This window comes from Cylas formicarius, unplaced genomic scaffold, assembly GCF_029955315.1.
Source record: "Cylas formicarius isolate icCylForm1 unplaced genomic scaffold, icCylForm1.1 PGA_scaffold_8__14_contigs__length_24414737, whole genome shotgun sequence".
NCBI classification, from domain to species: domain Eukaryota; kingdom Metazoa; phylum Arthropoda; class Insecta; order Coleoptera; family Brentidae; genus Cylas; species Cylas formicarius.
In genome coordinates this window covers 22851698-22869628 of record NW_026844361.1, presented here as the reverse complement: position 1 = coordinate 22869628, position 17931 = coordinate 22851698, and the positions used below count along the sequence as shown (strand labels likewise).

At 35.1% G+C, this 17931-nt stretch overlaps 1 protein-coding gene across 2 annotated transcripts in view; it reads left to right on the top strand.

Moving 5' to 3' along the window:
• Positions 1-17931, top strand: part of LOC132705842 (lysosome membrane protein 2) — a 75285-nt gene that overhangs the window by 29234 nt on the left and 28120 nt on the right. For both annotated transcript variants that reach the window (XM_060676762.1, XM_060676764.1), the window contains exons 2-3: positions 8303-8459; positions 14380-14471. In XM_060676762.1, coding sequence (XP_060532745.1) covers positions 8327-8459; positions 14380-14471 — 225 coding nt within the window. In that variant the 5' untranslated portion in view covers positions 8303-8326. The remainder of the gene's footprint in view (positions 1-8302; positions 8460-14379; positions 14472-17931) is intronic.

Sequence of the window (17931 nt, the reverse complement as noted above, 5' to 3'; positions counted from 1 at the left end):
GTTGACACCAAATGTTTCGTTCGAGTTGTCAAGATATTCGAGTTATTGTAGTATATCCTCGCCTCACCTGCACTTTGATAAAGTCCCTCGGAATCAAATTACTATTACTGTATGCAAAACAAACTCAAATTATATTTATTAAATACGTAGTAATGCAGGTAGTTATCGTATGTGTCGTATATAGGTGTTGCGACGGCACAAAAACTAGATTCTAGATTCAATTAAGTTTAGATTTAAGTGATCCTAATTTCAAGATTGAATTTTCGCGAAGTCGCAAAAAATCAGTGAATCGTGTCTCCGCGCCGACCAAATAATAACTTTGTTAAACGCGATGGTCGTTAAAAATCGAAAATGGCGCGGACTCGTTTTTTACCTGGGAAAGAGCAACATTCGCCGGAAGGTCGACGTGCTTCTTTGCAAAGGACTCACGCGTTCCTCTTAAATCAAACTTTTTCTCTTCGCTAAACGCGACCACGACAACGTACGGTTTCAGAAACAATAATGGATGGCTATTGCAAAAGTAACTAAGAGGGAATAGTATCGTAATTACGTGTCGTTGGTGTTTGTTTATACCACTCCTTCGACGAATATAATTAACGAATTTAACGACCAACGCCAATGCCAAATCGTACCTACTTATATACGAAATTTCTTAATTGCAATTAGGGGTTTTAACGCTTCTCGCCAGTATATTCGGTTTGCTGCGTCCGAGACTAATTGCGACGTGTTTTTATTACATTTTAACATAACCATAGCGTTCTTCATATATTCGAAACAATTAATTTTTGGGACGAAATCAACCTTGTGACGTCGCCTTGTTTACCGGCCTGACTCGAAATAGTCCGAAAAAAACTGTTTTCGACTTTGTATATGGCGCATTCGTCCCGTAAACCGGGCAACGGAGGAATAAAAAAGTCTGTCTATCTTTGTCGCGTAGTTTTCACTGGCTCCTCCGCTGACTTGTATTTGCACACCCAAAATGGTGTCTAAATAAATAAGTGAAAAAGTGTAATTTTCGAGGTCCAGTTTTCATTTAATTAAAGCAAACAATATACACTAAAACTTTAAGTACTTTACGTCATTTTAATTCAATACTTTTTACATAATTTTAGTATATTTTAAATAGTAATTTATTTATTTATTAATAACTTATAGAAAGCTTTATTTTTCAATTCAAAACAGAACTGTCTGCAAAGGTTTCTAACGTTTAACTATTCGATATGTGTATGAGACCTCACCTATTAAAATTTAATTAATATCAAAAGAAAGCAATGAATCAAAAAATCAAATAAAATATAAATTTAAAAAAACAATTAATCCTGATAAAAAAAGAGGTATATGGAAGGACAAGTTTCAAAGAAAAGTAAAAAATTACATTTATTATGAAAAATTAGAGAAAAAAAGTCGATAAGTTTGTGACTATTCAACAGGTGTTTTTTCAATTTCAGGCGGTAGGGAATTGAAGACACTAGATATATTTTTGATACAAGGCGGTGGTGTCCTGCGGTACAGTTTACAAATCCCGAACGATTTTGAACAACTGACGAGATATGCGATGTCTTCTTTAATGCAGGATCAATAAAATATACCCTAAACAAATGTCATTTAGCGCCAAATCAATGATCTACGCCTTCTTTTTATTCAGTATTCAGTTATCAATTTAATAAGTCTGAGGTGTACATTGAAAAAAGAAGAGGGCCCAAGATGCTGCCCTGCGCAACTGCTCGACCTGTAAATAACAAAGGAGAGGACTGTTTGTTTACCACACGTTTCTGTCGCCTTTTTTTGACATAATTAGCAAAAAAAGCTCAAATGTAGAAAACAACACCATTCTATTGAGACTCAAGAAAGTTATAAACAATGTTTATTTGAGTCTCATTGAACGTGGTGCCAGCAAGGAAGCATCTTTAGAAGAAACGGCCACATTGACGAAAATTCCGACATCAACTGCATGGAAAATTGTGAATAATCCCATTTCAGCGACGAAAAAAAGGAGCGATGCTGACATTTTCTCGAGTGTAGATGAAAGTGATCAAGATATAATACGGGTAAAATTTACCAGTAATACGAGGAACAAAGCGTGCCTACATTAAATATCTTAATTAGGAGGCTTGTTTACCGGCCTGACTCGAAATAGTCCGAAAAAAACTGTTTTCGACTTTGTATATGGCGCATTCGTCCCGTAAACCGGGCAACGGAGGAATAAAAAAGTCTGTCTATCTTTGTCGCGTAGTTTTCACTGGCTCCTCCGCTGACTTGTATTTGCACACCCAAAATGGTGTCTAAATAAATAAGTGAAAAAGTGTAATTTTCGAGGTCCAGTTTTCATTTAATTAAAGCAAACAATATACACTAAAACTTTAAGTACTTTACGTCATTTTAATTCAATACTTTTTACATAATTTTAGTATATTTTAAATAGTAATTTATTTATTTATTAATAACTTATAGAAAGCTTTATTTTTCAATTCAAAACAGAACTGTCTGCAAAGGTTTCTAACGTTTAACTATTCGATATGTGTATGAGACCTCACCTATTAAAATTTAATTAATATCAAAAGAAAGCAATGAATCAAAAAATCAAATAAAATATAAATTTAAAAAAACAATTAATCCTGATAAAAAAAGAGGTATATGGAAGGACAAGTTTCAAAGAAACGTAAAAAATTACATTTATTATGAAAAATTAGAGAAAAAAAGTCGATAAGTTTGTGACTATTCAACAGGTGATTTTTCAATTTCAGGCGGTAGGGAATTGAAGACACTAGATATATTTTTGATACAAGGCGGTGGTGTCCTGCGGTACAGTTTACAAATCCCGAACGATTTTGAACAACTGACGAGATATGCGATGTCTTCTTTAATGCAGGATCAATAAAATATACCCTAAACAAATGTCATTTAGCGCCAAATCAATGATCTACGCCTTCTTTTTATTCAGTATTCAGTTATCAATTTAATAAGTCTGAGGTGTACATTGAAAAAAGAAGAGGGCCCAAGATGCTGCCCTGCGCAACTGCTCGACCTGTAAATAACAAAGGAGAGGACTGTTTGTTTACCACACGTTTCTGTCGCCTTTTTTTGACATAATTAGCAAAAAAAGCTCAAATGTAGAAAACAACACTATTCTATTGAGACTCAAGAAAGTTATAAACAATGTTTATTTGAGTCTCATTGAACGTGGTGCCAGCAAGGAAGCATCTTTAGAAGAAACGGCCACATTGACGAAAATTCCGACATCAACTGCATGGAAAATTGTGAATAATCCCATTTCAGCGACGAAAAAAAGGAGCGATGCTGACATTTTCTCGAGTGTAGATGAAAGTGATCAAGATATAATACGGGTAAAATTTACCAGTAATACGAGGAACAAAGCGTGCCTACATTAAATATCTTAATTAGGAGGCTTGTTTACCGGCCTGACTCGAAATAGTCCGAAAAAAACTGTTTTCGACTTTGTATATGGCGCATTCGTCCCGTAAACCGGGCAACGGAGGAATAAAAAAGTCTGTCTATCTTTGTCGCGTAGTTTTCACTGGCTCCTCCGCTGACTTGTATTTGCACACCCAAAATGGTGTCTAAATAAATAAGTGAAAAAGTGTAATTTTCGAGGTCCAGTTTTCATTTAATTAAAGCAAACAATATACACTAAAACTTTAAGTACTTTACGTCATTTTAATTCAATACTTTTTACATAATTTTAGTATATTTTAAATAGTAATTTATTTATTTATTAATAACTTATAGAAAGCTTTATTTTTCAATTCAAAACAGAACTGTCTGCAAAGGTTTCTAACGTTTAACTATTCGATATGTGTATGAGACCTCACCTATTAAAATTTAATTAATATCAAAAGAAAGCAATGAATCAAAAAATCAAATAAAATATAAATTTAAAAAAACAATTAATCCTGATAAAAAAAGAGGTATATGGAAGGACAAGTTTCAAAGAAACGTAAAAAATTACATTTATTATGAAAAATTAGAGAAAAAAAGTCGATAAGTTTGTGACTATTCAACAGGTGATTTTTCAATTTCAGGCGGTAGGGAATTGAAGACACTAGATATATTTTTGATACAAGGCGGTGGTGTCCTGCGGTACAGTTTACAAATCCCGAACGATTTTGAACAACTGACGAGATATGCGATGTCTTCTTTAATGCAGGATCAATAAAATATACCCTAAACAAATGTCATTTAGCGCCAAATCAATGATCTACGCCTTCTTTTTATTCAGTATTCAGTTATCAATTTAATAAGTCTGAGGTGTACATTGAAAAAAGAAGAGGGCCCAAGATGCTGCCCTGCGCAACTGCTCGACCTGTAAATAACAAAGGAGAGGACTGTTTGTTTACCACACGTTTCTGTCGCCTTTTTTTGACATAATTAGCAAAAAAAGCTCAAATGTAGAAAACAACACTATTCTATTGAGACTCAAGAAAGTTATAAACAATGTTTATTTGACTCTCATTGAACGTGGTGCCAGCAAGGAAGCATCTTTAGAAGAGACGGCCACATTGACGAAAATTCCGACATCAACTGCATGGAAAATTGTGAATAATCCCATTTCAGCGATGAAAAAAAGGAGCGATGCTGACATTTTCTCGAGTGTAGATGAAAGTGATCAAGATATAATACGGCGTAAAATTTACCAGTAATACGAGGAACAAAGCGTGCCTACATTAGATATATTAATTAGATGGCTTGAAAAAGATGAAACCGGTGTTAAATGTGGCAGAAATACCTCGTGGAAGTGTATTCAACACATAGGTTTTAGATTTAAAAAAATTGACAAAAGGCAATATCTAGAAAAAATTAAGATTTACAGAGAACAACAAAGGCCAATTATCTGCTTGGACGAAACCTAGTTCGACACTTATGATACCCCGGAAAAGGGTTGGGCTGACTCAACTGATAATTGTAAAACAAACGCGCCATCAAGAAGAGGTAAAAAAATAACTATTTTGCATACTGACTTTAAAGATGGTTGGATTCCAAATGGACTTTCTTTGTCTGCGAAAAATATTAAAGATTCTTCTCTGGATTACCATGAAGACACCACCGCTGATTTATTTGAAAGTTGGTTTAAAAACAAACTAGTTCCAAACATTCCTCCTAATAGCGTAATTGTAATGGACAATGCAAGTTATCACAGTAGACAGTTGACTAAAACCCCTTCCTCAGGTGACACAAAAGCAACAATCCAAAACTACATGTGTAATAACGATATTCATTTTCACGAAAATTATACCAAGAAGCAATTAATTGAGGTTCTACAAAGCTTGAACCTACAAAAGGAATACGTCTCTGATAATTCGTCGTTACAATGTTTTTCCCTGTGTTAACTCCAATGTCCTCAAACTTATAGAAACCGAAGTTTTTAATATCCTTCCATAAAGTTGGGCAAATTCTGTTAAACATATAGAAAAAGCAGAACAATCGTAAATCCATATTGCAAATAATATAGAACAAATAATAATTAAAACAGGCGATGCTAGCGATAGTGATACTGATATATTATGTGAATAATTTTGAGTAATTTAAGTAGGTAATAAAAATAATTTGTAATTTTATTTTAGATTTAAACAAAAATACGTGCACAAATAAATAAATATTGTTTAGTATCTTTCCTAACAAAACCCCAAATAATTAAATTCTAAGCATAGTACGGACCTGTTCGGCCATATTTCATTCTTAGAGCTTGTCCCGGTGTTTTCCTAATTCGTCACTTTTTTATATCTATGAACAGACTTTAATTAAAAAGGTTACCAAATTTGTTTCATACTGTGCTTTTTCTACGACCATTAGTTTGTGGGTACATTCACTGAGTGACCTCTGACATGATTGTCAGAATTGACAAACGTCAAGCCGCTAGTAACATTACCGAAAACATCCGATCGCTCCCAAACCTGTGGCTAATATCCCGGAAATGTCCGAAGTGGCTCGCAGCCGTAGGTAACGAAACTGACGTCACAAAACGACACTTTATTTATATTATACGTATACAATTTTCCACCCATCTCCATTAGCGTTGCCCGGCAATTAACTCATCTTCCGCCTACTGGAATTAAATAGAAAAAAAGTGTTTGTGCCCGCGCGTGTCGCATGTCCTATTTGCGTCAGTAAGCATTGGTTTTGGCGGGAATAATTACCGGCATGGGAAAAAGACACGAGAAAGCAAATTCCCCATAACTATAACGGTGGCCGTCGACGTTCCACAAAAGGACGACGATGATTGATAAAAATTGCCGGCTTCGCGAGCTACGATTAGCCGTTTGATGGAGCGTAGCTTCTTTTTGTTCGTTCGACTACACCGGCACACAATTTCTACGGTCTCTTTGCTTTCGTTAACCTCGTATATGCAGCCAAACACAAAGTCAATAGCCCAAGTTCAATATACGGTGTGTTTAAATTCGAGGCTATTAGATAATATAGCAATTATTTCCCTACACCCAAGTTCTTGGAAAATCTGTTTCTCTTACATGGTTAACTGTGGAAAATGATTACGGAACCAATTTATGTTTACGCAAGATCATTATTTGATGAGTTCGACATGGCCACTTCCAATACCGCTTGTCTACCGACATTGTTGGATATCTAGCGAAAGAACCCAAAATAGCTATTTCAATATTTTCATTATTTTTTAATTTTTTTATCAACGGACCAACCGCCCAATATAAAATGAGATTCACATAAACAAAATAGTAAAAAACAAAATAAAATTAAATAAAACAATATGAAATAGATAAAGACCCAAAATTAGTATGACAAACATTGTTTACCCAAAATATTAATATTAATATAGGAGTCGACACGATAATAAGAACATATATATATATATATATATATATATATATATATATATATATATATATATATATATATATATATATATATATATATATATATATATATATATATATATATATATATATATATATATATATATATATATATATACATGTTTTGTTTTAGGCTTCCGCGGGTCTTATATGTGAGGTGTAAATTTTTTCGGGTTTTACTCCGCGTCTGGTCTGGCTGGCTCCAAGTGGAGGTAGTCCTCTGTTGTACCGGAGGACGCCAGTATTTTTCTTATTTTAAATGTAACACCCTGTGTATTATTCATTTTTTTCAGAAAATTTCGCGGTAGGTTCAATCAGGTTTTTTTAACCGAATTTCAATATGTTTTAACATATTCTGATTGTTTTGAAAATAACATTATTTTTAGCACTGCTCCTTTTTTCGCAATGTACGAGCCTTAACTAATTGTTCGGACGATGTACGAAATAATAAGAAATCAAAAACATACCGATTGAAGCTTCTTGATAAAATTTGTTGGTATTTTTCTGCATTTACAGTACCATCAATGAACTCGTAGTTGCCAACCCCTTTACCACTTATACACACACTGACATCTCAGTTGTCGTTTTGGATGGTTTTAGTGGCTAATAAAATTTTCGAAAAAAAAACGATGATTGTCTTTATTGCATATAGATACAAAGTGTATTTTATAATAACCTATGACCAGTGACCGACATTGGCATTACATTTTTTAAGGGTCATGTGGGCGTCTGTCTCTCCGAATCTCGCTTTCAATAAATAAAACAATCCACATGACCGCTGACGTCCACTGCAGCTTTTCAAGTCGAATTTAAACACGCTGTACGTGGTTCCTCACTAATGCATACATTTTCGAAAATTTAGAAACAAAAGCGTCAGGAAAATCAACAAACTCTTATTGTATTTAGATAACCACCGATGGAACGACCTTTTGGTGTGTTTAAAGAAGTTATCTTATAAATTGTCTGCCGATAATTATCGAGAGAAATCGATTAACAGTGTTAAATCGTCTTAACGCCGCGCTCGAGTCGTTCGTAAAAATATGGAGACCACGCCTCTTTTACATAGTCAGGTAAGATTAAGTGTGTGAATTTTCTAAATGGCAGTTGCGTCGCGAATGATTTTTAAAGCAATAGAATGGACGCCCGACTGCACACGTAAATTTTACGCAATTCTACAATACTACGTTTGGGTCGTCGCAATAGGATCGGATGTGGCGCAATGTTAAAATATAAGTACCATATTTTTTTTTTTGCAAGGAAAAGCACGCCAATGCCTGTTGCTATCAAAGCTTGCCTAAACCGTAATTAAACCCAGACCATTTAAAAACATAATAGGTATTAAAATCTGTTAAGTGAAATGGAAATTGTTTGGCGATGAGGTAAAATATTTTTGGTCGATATGGGTGAGCTCTCCGATTGATCGTAACACTGCCCTTTCAAGTTATCTGTGTTGATTTCAGGCTCCCGCTGCCGGACGAGGAACGATGGGCCTTTATAAACAGTATTTCCGATTGACTCGACATGCGAAAAATCAATTGTTGGGCATCGATCCGAAAAATCAAACCGTCAAAAATGGTATTCCGCTGCAGATGCTCGTTTCGCAGCAATTCAACCCCGGTAAGTGTCTGCGGATGTACAAAACCGCTTAAAGCGACTTGAAATTTAATTTTTTCCGAAAAACAATAAGGATTTCTAACCAAAACTTTATTATTATTTTTAATATTACAATGTTTAAATATATTATTACAATATATATGCAGTTACCAATTACAATATCACAATATCTATTTGACCTACCCACTTAATTTTTGGTTAGTTTTTCAACATATATAAGAAGCAGATTATAAACTTTTTACTCTAAATTAATTATTGTCTGCTGCTTCTAAAAAAAAAAACAGGATATAAGTAATAATAAGATTTAGTGTACTGCAATGTAGTGTAATAATAAATGAACATCAGACAAATGTCCACCATTTTTACCAGAACTCCAGGAGATTGACTCTTTTTAACGCGTTTTCAATTCCAGCTGTCTAATAGTCGCTAATGTACACTTTCCATTTTAAATATCCCCATGAAAAAGTCGGTACGGCATTAAATGTGACGAACGAGCCAAGAGAAATCTGATTTTTTCAAGTTTTCAATCATTGTTCTGGAAAAAGCTTCGGAAATCGTTTCCGGAGTTCCATCCTATCGGCCATAACACATCACACATCCAGGAGAATGTTGTGGATGGAGGAAAAAAGCTCTTCCGCTGTGTTCTTAATATGGCAGGATTTTTCACCACTTTTTTGTTGCTAGCAACAGGAACTAGTACTTGTTAGTATTGCTACTGGATTCTTCATCTAAAATCACCCAATCTATCGGAATTTTCCTTGTTTTTGCGATCATCTGAACTTTGACTAAAGCTAATCTTCCTTTTGCGAAGTAAACTGAATTTAATTGTTACCTTAATTCGGACTAAGTCACAAAAACTTATTTGCAGTCTTAAATCAATCTTAATTTAAAAAATGGGGCTTAACAAGCAAGAAAAATGAAATAAAATGCAGCATAACCTAGCATCACTGTCAAAGCAAACTTCAGACAAGACAAACGAAAGGCACGTTTACACCCACCCACCGTATGCTGTGTTACCTATATACCTCGTTTTCGACTAAGTCAGAATTTATTACTTGTTTTTCGGAAAAATCAAAACCCATTGTTTGTTTTCAGTGCATGACTTTTGGGCGCTTTCGTAGGAATGCGTCGACCGGCACTCAATCTTAAAAATTAGACGTAACGGACATTTTATTTGCATTTTGCCGATATCGCGTACATATCTACTGTGCGTTGCCCAATCGCTAGCCACACGACCGGGTTCCGATTCGAAAGTGAATTTTTTCAATTTTGCAACGTTTTCGTACGGAGCCGATATAAATATGTTAAATTCCTCGAGTGGTCGCGCTTTTTCCGAATAACTCTTATTTTGGGATGTTTCGATTTATGCGTGCAGGCTACTTCAATTTTATAACGTTTGCGGTGTTGCCAGAATAACGCATTACGTGTCTAAAATAGTATCGTAAATATAAAAATAAAATTATTTGGTTTTATGTCGGAAAAAGTTGTAAAATATGCTTCTTTTGTTTGTCTGATATGAGCCAAGTGTCCGGTTATATTAGTCCTTCCATCATGGGAAAAGTTTCCGATACCCTGAACATAGCTGAACTGGCATAACTGTCAAAAAGCCAAATTTAAGCAAAGCAAAGGGAAGCCAGGTTTACACCCACCCAACGAATGTTGTATTGCGTATATATTACTACAAAATAAAGGAAAACAAAGTTAACCTCACATTTTAACGTAACGTCAACGTTAAACAAGGCAAAATTGTTGGATTCAATATAACGCTTCGAAAATTACGTCATAACACGGCCAAAACAAGGGCGAAATTTGGAAAGAGGTGCAAAAAATCCTGAACACAAACCCTTGCGGCCAAAAAAAAGAGGGCAACGACAGGTAGCCAAGATATACGTTACGACTGTCGATTATCTAATAATAATAAACGTCCGATATAAAACAAAGCCAAAACATTATCGGATTTGGGTTAACAACTGTCATCTTCGAGTGCACCGGCTCCGACTTTCACTCTCGTGCACGCTGCCAATTTGCAATATAAGATTTCGTTGTGTAAAGTCGGCGATGGCGGGGAGGGGTGTGGGACCTTGACGTTGCGCAAACGGCACCGCCGCACAGTAGTTTCTGTATACGCGCGACGGCGTCAAAAATACAATTTTTACTTATTTTGCAAATTTGCTGAAACAATAGTCTGGATGGAGGTCAGAAAAAATTAAAACGTGCATTTTGGTAAAAAAAAATTATTAAAATATATAACGGGTGTGACACGGAGAGCCACTTACCGTACAAAATTAAATTATTTGAAGAGGACTGATACCATTTTACAGTTGAAGTCATTTCTTCTGGATAACATTGTTTTTTGTATCATTGTAATCACTGAAGAACTAAAAGTCTCTATATTGCGCTTTTGGTTACTAGGCAGTTGTCGATTATTAACTTTAACTTTAGCGGTCTACGATTTATTTTCCGTGGACTTACATATTTCCAAAACTTCCAAAGTTGGAACGATACAATTTAATTTTTAGGGCTTTGTGAAACATACAGAATTCAAAAATACTAACACCAATGGGAACTATTTTATTAGATACGATTTTTCGTAAAAAGTACTGAAACGCTTAAATATAATGCTAACAGCAGTGTTGCCAAAATTCGAAATACGCAATTCAATGCAACAAAATGAATATGGTACAAATTTAAAATGTCAAAATTTTGACGTGGAGTGTAAAAGTGGAAAATCTGACAACATTGCTTGCATTAAGTATAATCACTTGGTAATTTTAGTTATTTTGTGAACATTTACGATATAAAGATTGCAATATTAAAATAGCGCCACCCTCTATACAAGTTTACGTTGTTTAATAAATTAACATTTGTGTGTGCGGTTAACCCAAAGCATAATTTAAAGATCAAATGTGCAATAGCACTTCAAACATTGCATTATTTACATACGAGGTGAAAATGACGCAATAATAATTAGTTCTTAAGGCCAATTTTTTTTTCCTAAAATTGTCACTAACTAGTGTCAAAATAAACATAAAAATTCCGTTTTGTTAAATAAATATACAGGGTGAGTTAGAAGTCGCGCAACGTAGGAATTTATCAGACTTAAATTTTGTATACGGGGGTTTCTAATTAGACTAAATCTAATTAGTGACTAAATCACCAAACTTTCTTATTTTAAATAGAAATGTATGTTTTTATTCCATTTTTGAAAATTTAAACAATTTTAATGTAATATACCCATATTTATCCGTCCACCATCCGTGCGATGTGATTGGTGGGTTTGAGGAGGGCCTGTCGACTTCGGTAACGATGTGCGACCTCAGCAAGGCATCCGACTGCGTGGATACTAATATACTTCTTTCTAAACTTATTGACAGGAAGAAAGCAATATGTTGTCTGGAACGATCGGGAATCCACTCTGTTGGACATTACTAATGGGGTGCCTCAGGGTTCCATCCTTGGTCCACTTTTGTTTATAATATATATAAATGATGTGGTATTTGCAACAAATGCTGCTAGCAGTATACTAATTAACTAATTTAAATAAAAAGGCTGTCACTACACTCGCCATGATTGAGCAGTGGTTCTCTGCAAATAAACTGAAATTAAATTCCGATAAAACAAATACTCTGATTTTCAATACCAATCGAAGAAGTAAAAAATCTGAAACGGTTAAACTTGAATTTGTTACTCATCGGGCACAGTAGATCTAAGTTATTTTAAGCTATTTTATAAATTATTATTATTATTATTATTCTTAGATTGTTTTACTTTCTGGTTTGGTGGTTTGCTGTGTATATGTAATATATTTATCTTGTTTGTACTCTTCCCGACGTCAAAAATACGTTTTTGTATTTGTAAGTGGTCACTAAACGATAATTTATTTATTTATAATTACAGCTAAAAGTTTATTTATTTACGACATAATTATTGATATCAACGAATTGGCAAACTTAAATAACAATAAAAACTATTATATTTAATGGTCAACCTGACGTCCTTCTGCATTCGGTGTTATAGCTAACATTTAAAAAAAATGGTAGGTCATGATTTTGATCTGAGAAACAATTGAATTTGTTCTTTTTTGGTTGTCAAGCTTTCGATTGATTGAGTTTATCGTACATCAATCATAAAAATGTTTTTATGCGAATCCGAACGAATTCAAATAGTCAATATCGGAAAGGTTCCTATCGTGAAATGTGTGAATTATTTCAAGCAGTATACCCAACTTACGAAGTCAACTGTGGTCGGGTTAGTTTCAAAATTTACAAATACTGGGATTGTAAAAGACCACTCAAGGGCATAAACTCAAGAGCAGTTATATTTTTCTACTCCCTCTTCTCGCGTGCAGAAAGTGTCATTTACCAGATCAGTTTCCTACGACTGCGAGCCACATTGCATATTTCCGGCATATTACGGATTTGGGAGCAATTGTACCCATAAACTGATGGTGGTAAAAACACTTTTTAAGTTACACGTTTATTATGCACCCCGCTCATCACTTGTGACTCAAATGTTGTTTTCCACACTTGTTGCGTAATATAAGGGGTGTTTTTTTTTGTGGCATTACATTTTAAATATGATTTCTGGCATATGGCCGCCACGGCTGTCGCGGATGTAGTCCAATCTGGACGTCCAATTTTCGATTACTTTTTCCCATATTTGTGGCCGTATATCGGCAATAACACGGCGAATATTGTCTTCCAAATGGTCAAGCGTTTGTGGCTTATCCGCATAGACCAATGACTTTACATAGCCCCACAGAAAGTAGTCTAGCGGTGTTAAATCACAAGATCTTGGAGGCCAATTCACAGCCAAAACGTGAAATTAGGCGGTCACCAAACGTGCCTTTCAATAAATCGATTGTGGCACGAGCTGTGTGACATGTTGCGTCATCTTGTTAAAACCACATCTCCTGGACATCGTGGTTATTCAATTCAGCAGCAGAAAGAGTTAGTAATCATAGCTCTATACCGATCACCATTGACTGGAACGTTCTGACCATCATCGTTTTTGAAAAAGTACGGACCAATGATTCCACCAGCCCATAAAGCGCACCAAATAGTCACTTGAGGATTAGCTTTACTCCAAAAGAGGCAGTTTTGTTTGTTGACGTAGCCATTCAACCAGAAGTGCGCTTCATCGTTAAACAAAATTCGCTTATGAAAATCTGGAACAACGGCAATCTCGTTTTGGGCCCATTCGACGAATCTACGCCTTACTTGATGATCGTTTGGCTTCATTTCTTGCACGAGTTGGATTTTGTACGCACGTAAACCAAGATGCTTCCGCAAAATCTTCCATAAAGTGGACTCATTCGGGTCTTCCTCAATGCTACGCTCTACAGCAGCAATAGCTTCTTCTGTACGCACCGTACGGCGTCTCTGGGGATGCGAGTTATCAATAAGAGTGAAGTTATGGTTAATTGAATTAACTGCTCTAATGGACGATTTTGTCGACGATAAAATGGACGTAGTGCGCGATACGTATTCCGCACAGAACCATTATTTTTTAAATAAAATTGCACCATTTGCAAGCGTTGTTCAGGCGTGAGTCTATTCATGATGAATTGCCAAACCAAACTGAGAATAAATCACTTGACAGATGTTAAATCGGTCACCATCTTGAACATTAATGCCAACTTAAAGTTCTAAACATCGAAAAAAAACAACCGTTACTATTTTGTAAAAAATACGAGTACAATATTAAATATCGCAAAATCGCAGATAATCGAATTATTGGCCAGAAAACATATATTATTTATCATCAACTTCATACTTTTTTGTACATGTATTCTATCGCGTATTGAATCAAATGGCAAATATGGTGGCGATTTTTTTATTTTTATGACTCGGCAAAAACTAACACGCGCCGCCGCTGGAAAAATTCCCCCCCGATGATGACGGTTCGGTTTGTTTTGTTTCAGGTCGCCTGACTGTAATTGTGATAGGACTGTTCACTCTCGCGATAGGCATTATCCTGTCGTCGATACCGTGGCTCGATTACATAATTTTAAAGGTAAGTGACGCATACGAAGTAAGTATTAACTTGTGTTCCTTAAATACACTAATGAATATTTGGTGGACTTAAAAACAAACTTTAACTAATAAAAAGAAACAATAAACAAGTCACTGGCAGAAGTCGAACTCACGCACATCTCCAAGATCTAAAAAAGAAATCCACAGGTTTTCCTGATTTTTATGAGATTTTTCTGACTTTACTTTAACTAAAAGTTAAAACTAGTTTGAAAATCAAAATAAATAAGAACTAAAAGTTCAGCTTTTCACGAAATTATATATTTGGACATGACAATTGTTTCGACAACATCGTGTCTTTATCAAATGTGAATGTGATTTGAAACATTTGATAAAGACACGGTGTTGTCGAAACAATTGTCATGTCAGAATACATAATTTCGTGAAAATCTGAACTCTTAGTTCTTATTTATTTTAATAAATGGATTTTCATCAAGTAAAAGCCACCTCAGTTCAATAGATTGACACAGCATCCGTACATACTGTAAAATTGACTGAGAAGTGCAGGTTTACTTTCCGAATTTTTTTAAAATTTTTCTTTTACTTTTAATGTCATCTTTTTTTCTAATTAAATTTTTCTTTTAATTTAATTGCGTTTTTTTTTATTTTTATTTTTCTTTTAATGTCATATTTTTTTATAATTTAATTTTTCTTTTAATTTAATTGCGGATTTTTTTTACTTTTCTATTTCTTTTAATGTCATCTTTTTTATAATTTAATTTTTCTTTTAATTTAATTGCGTTTTTTTTTACTTTTTTCTTTCTTTTTCTTCTAATTTAATTGAATTTAGGAGTTTTGGTTTAGTTCAGTTGGTTTAGTTCTCGAAATCAATTCCGGGCCGACACCATTGGCGTGTGTCCGTCGTCCTTTCGCCTTTTTTCCGACTCATTGTTTCTCGGTAGTAGAATACGATTTCCTGGCGTACCATTTCGGCCCCCAGGAAATGCCGGAACAGCGCGCGGCCGTTCCGAAAGCGACCGCTTTTGCGGGCTAGTGTGTCAAACACAAGAAACATAGAATGCGATTTTGCAGAAGAAAAAACACGTCGAATAATTAACACTTTTACAAGGTTATTTGCGAATGGCGACTGACAATCAAACCTCGTACTCTTATTTGGTGAATTTTACGGTTCTTTTCGATAGAGTTTTTATCTATGACGTTTCGTGGGATACCACAAAACGGTGTTTAAGGTTGCGGATAACATTTGTGTAAATTCATTTTTCCGATTTTATTCTACACTTTAACCAAAACTGGATAAAAACGTTATAGGAATGACCTCGTCCCAAAATAAAAATCAAACAACGTATATCATTTTTGGTCAGTTTAATGATTAGTGATTGGTGATCGATGTTTTGGAACTATTTTGGCACATTCAGTGTTCTATATACCCCAAAACTAAGCAAAACTACTCGAAATTTTAAATAACTTTTGTCCACTGCTTTGGTTCATAAAAACAATATACTAACTGATAATTGTTTTTTTCAAGGGACCTACATTTCTGTGGTTCGTCTGTATCGACAGTGTTCTGACAGAGCCAATGTCATTTTTACAAAACTTAATCGATATCTAGATAAAAACGTTTCTTTAAGAACAAATACTTTTGAGTTTCTAAAATACAAATACAGAGGAGACTACTTCTTCTTCTTCTTTTAGAAGGCGTATCGCCTGTTTAGTTCCGGTTTCCTCCTCGTCTAAGCCACTCTTGCGAGGTTGACTGCCAACTATCTCGCCAACGTTTAGGTGGTCGTCCAGTAGGTCTTCTGCCATGGGGTACGTTGTTGCGAATTATTATGGCTATTCTGTCGGGGCCCATTCTACTGACATGCTGGTTCCATTCTCTTCTTCTCTGCCATATCCATCTGACAACGTCATTTGTTTGGCACTTTTCTCTTATGTCTACATTTCTCCGTCTGTCCCTCAATGTGTATCCAGTTATCATTCTTAAGGTCTTCATTTCAGTAGTTCGTAGGATTCTCTTTGTTACTGATGTTTCAGCTCTGGTTTCCGCACCATATGTCATCACTGGTCGTACGCAGGTTTTGTATATTCTTGACTTACATTCTGCACTCAAATGTTTGTTTTTCCATATGGGATGTTTAAGATGTCCTGATATTGGGGCAGCTTTACTGCCTTGTTTCCTTACTTCTGCTTCCAGGAATCCAGAGCTTGTAATTTTGCATCCCAGATATTCGAGTGACATTATCTGATCAATAGTTTTGTTTTTTATTACCAATTTGCACCGTAGAGGCTTCTTTGCAATGGTCATGCATTTGATCTTGTCTGTTAAAAGCTTGTAGCATTCTTTGGAGGTCGTCCTCTGACTCTGCAATAAGTACTGCGTCATCTTCATAGCATAATATGTTTACTTTATGTATTCCCATTCGATATCCTAATCCAGTATTCTTAACGGTTTTTATTAATTGGTCCATGATTGTGTTGAATAGCAGAGGGCTGAGGCTGTCGCCCTGGCGAATACCAGTTTGTTCTTATTTGGTTTGTTTTGTTTGTGTTTAAGTCCTTGATAAGTTCTGTGAGTTCTTTCGAGACATCCAGATGGTGATAATGTCTTTTAGTTGGACTCTATCAAAGTCCTTTGTTAAATCTATAAAGCATAGATAGGCTGGAGAGTTATATTCTAAAGATTTTTCAGCCAGTTGCCTGAGTATGAATAATGCATCAGTAGTGGACCGGTTTCTTCGGAATCCTTGTTGTTCCTCGCTTATTGGCACTGTTGAGGAGATTTTATCCGCAATGATCTTAGTCAAAAGTTTTAGCGAGGTGCTCAGTAATGTTATCCCTCGATAGTTTGCTGGGTCTGTTTTATCTCCCTTTTTAAAAATGGGTATTGTTATACTTTGTTTCCATTCCTCTGTTATTTTCTTATATTGTATTGTTAAACAGTTTTGTATATTCCTCTATGATAGCCGTGCCGCGTTTTTTATTAGCTCGTTTGGTATTTTATCTTGATTAGGAGATTTTCTATTTTTAAGTTTCTTTTTTGTCTCGTCTACTTGTTTGTAGGTAATTTGCCCGTGATCTTCTATATTATCTCTTTGGCGTGTGCTTCGATTGGTTCATCTGTTTCTGTGTATAAGTCTCTGAAATATTTTTCCCACGTATCTTCTGCAATTGTCCTTAGTTGTATTGTTTCATTTGTTTCTCGTTTCAGACCCCTCAACATCTTCCAAATACGTTTTTGTGCTCCGTACATATCCGCCTCCATTTCGTTACTAAATCGCTGCCAATATTAGTTAGTTAGTTATTAGTCCCGTTCCTTATTTCGGTGTAGATGTTTCGGTTCTCCGGTGTCGGAGATTTCTTGTATTGTAAGTATTTCTCCTTCTTTTCCCTTGTAATGTTCTTGACTTCTAATGTAAACCGGAGGAGACTACGATTTTTTAAATTTTGGTTAGTTTTTAAATAAAAAAAAAAAAAAATTTTAG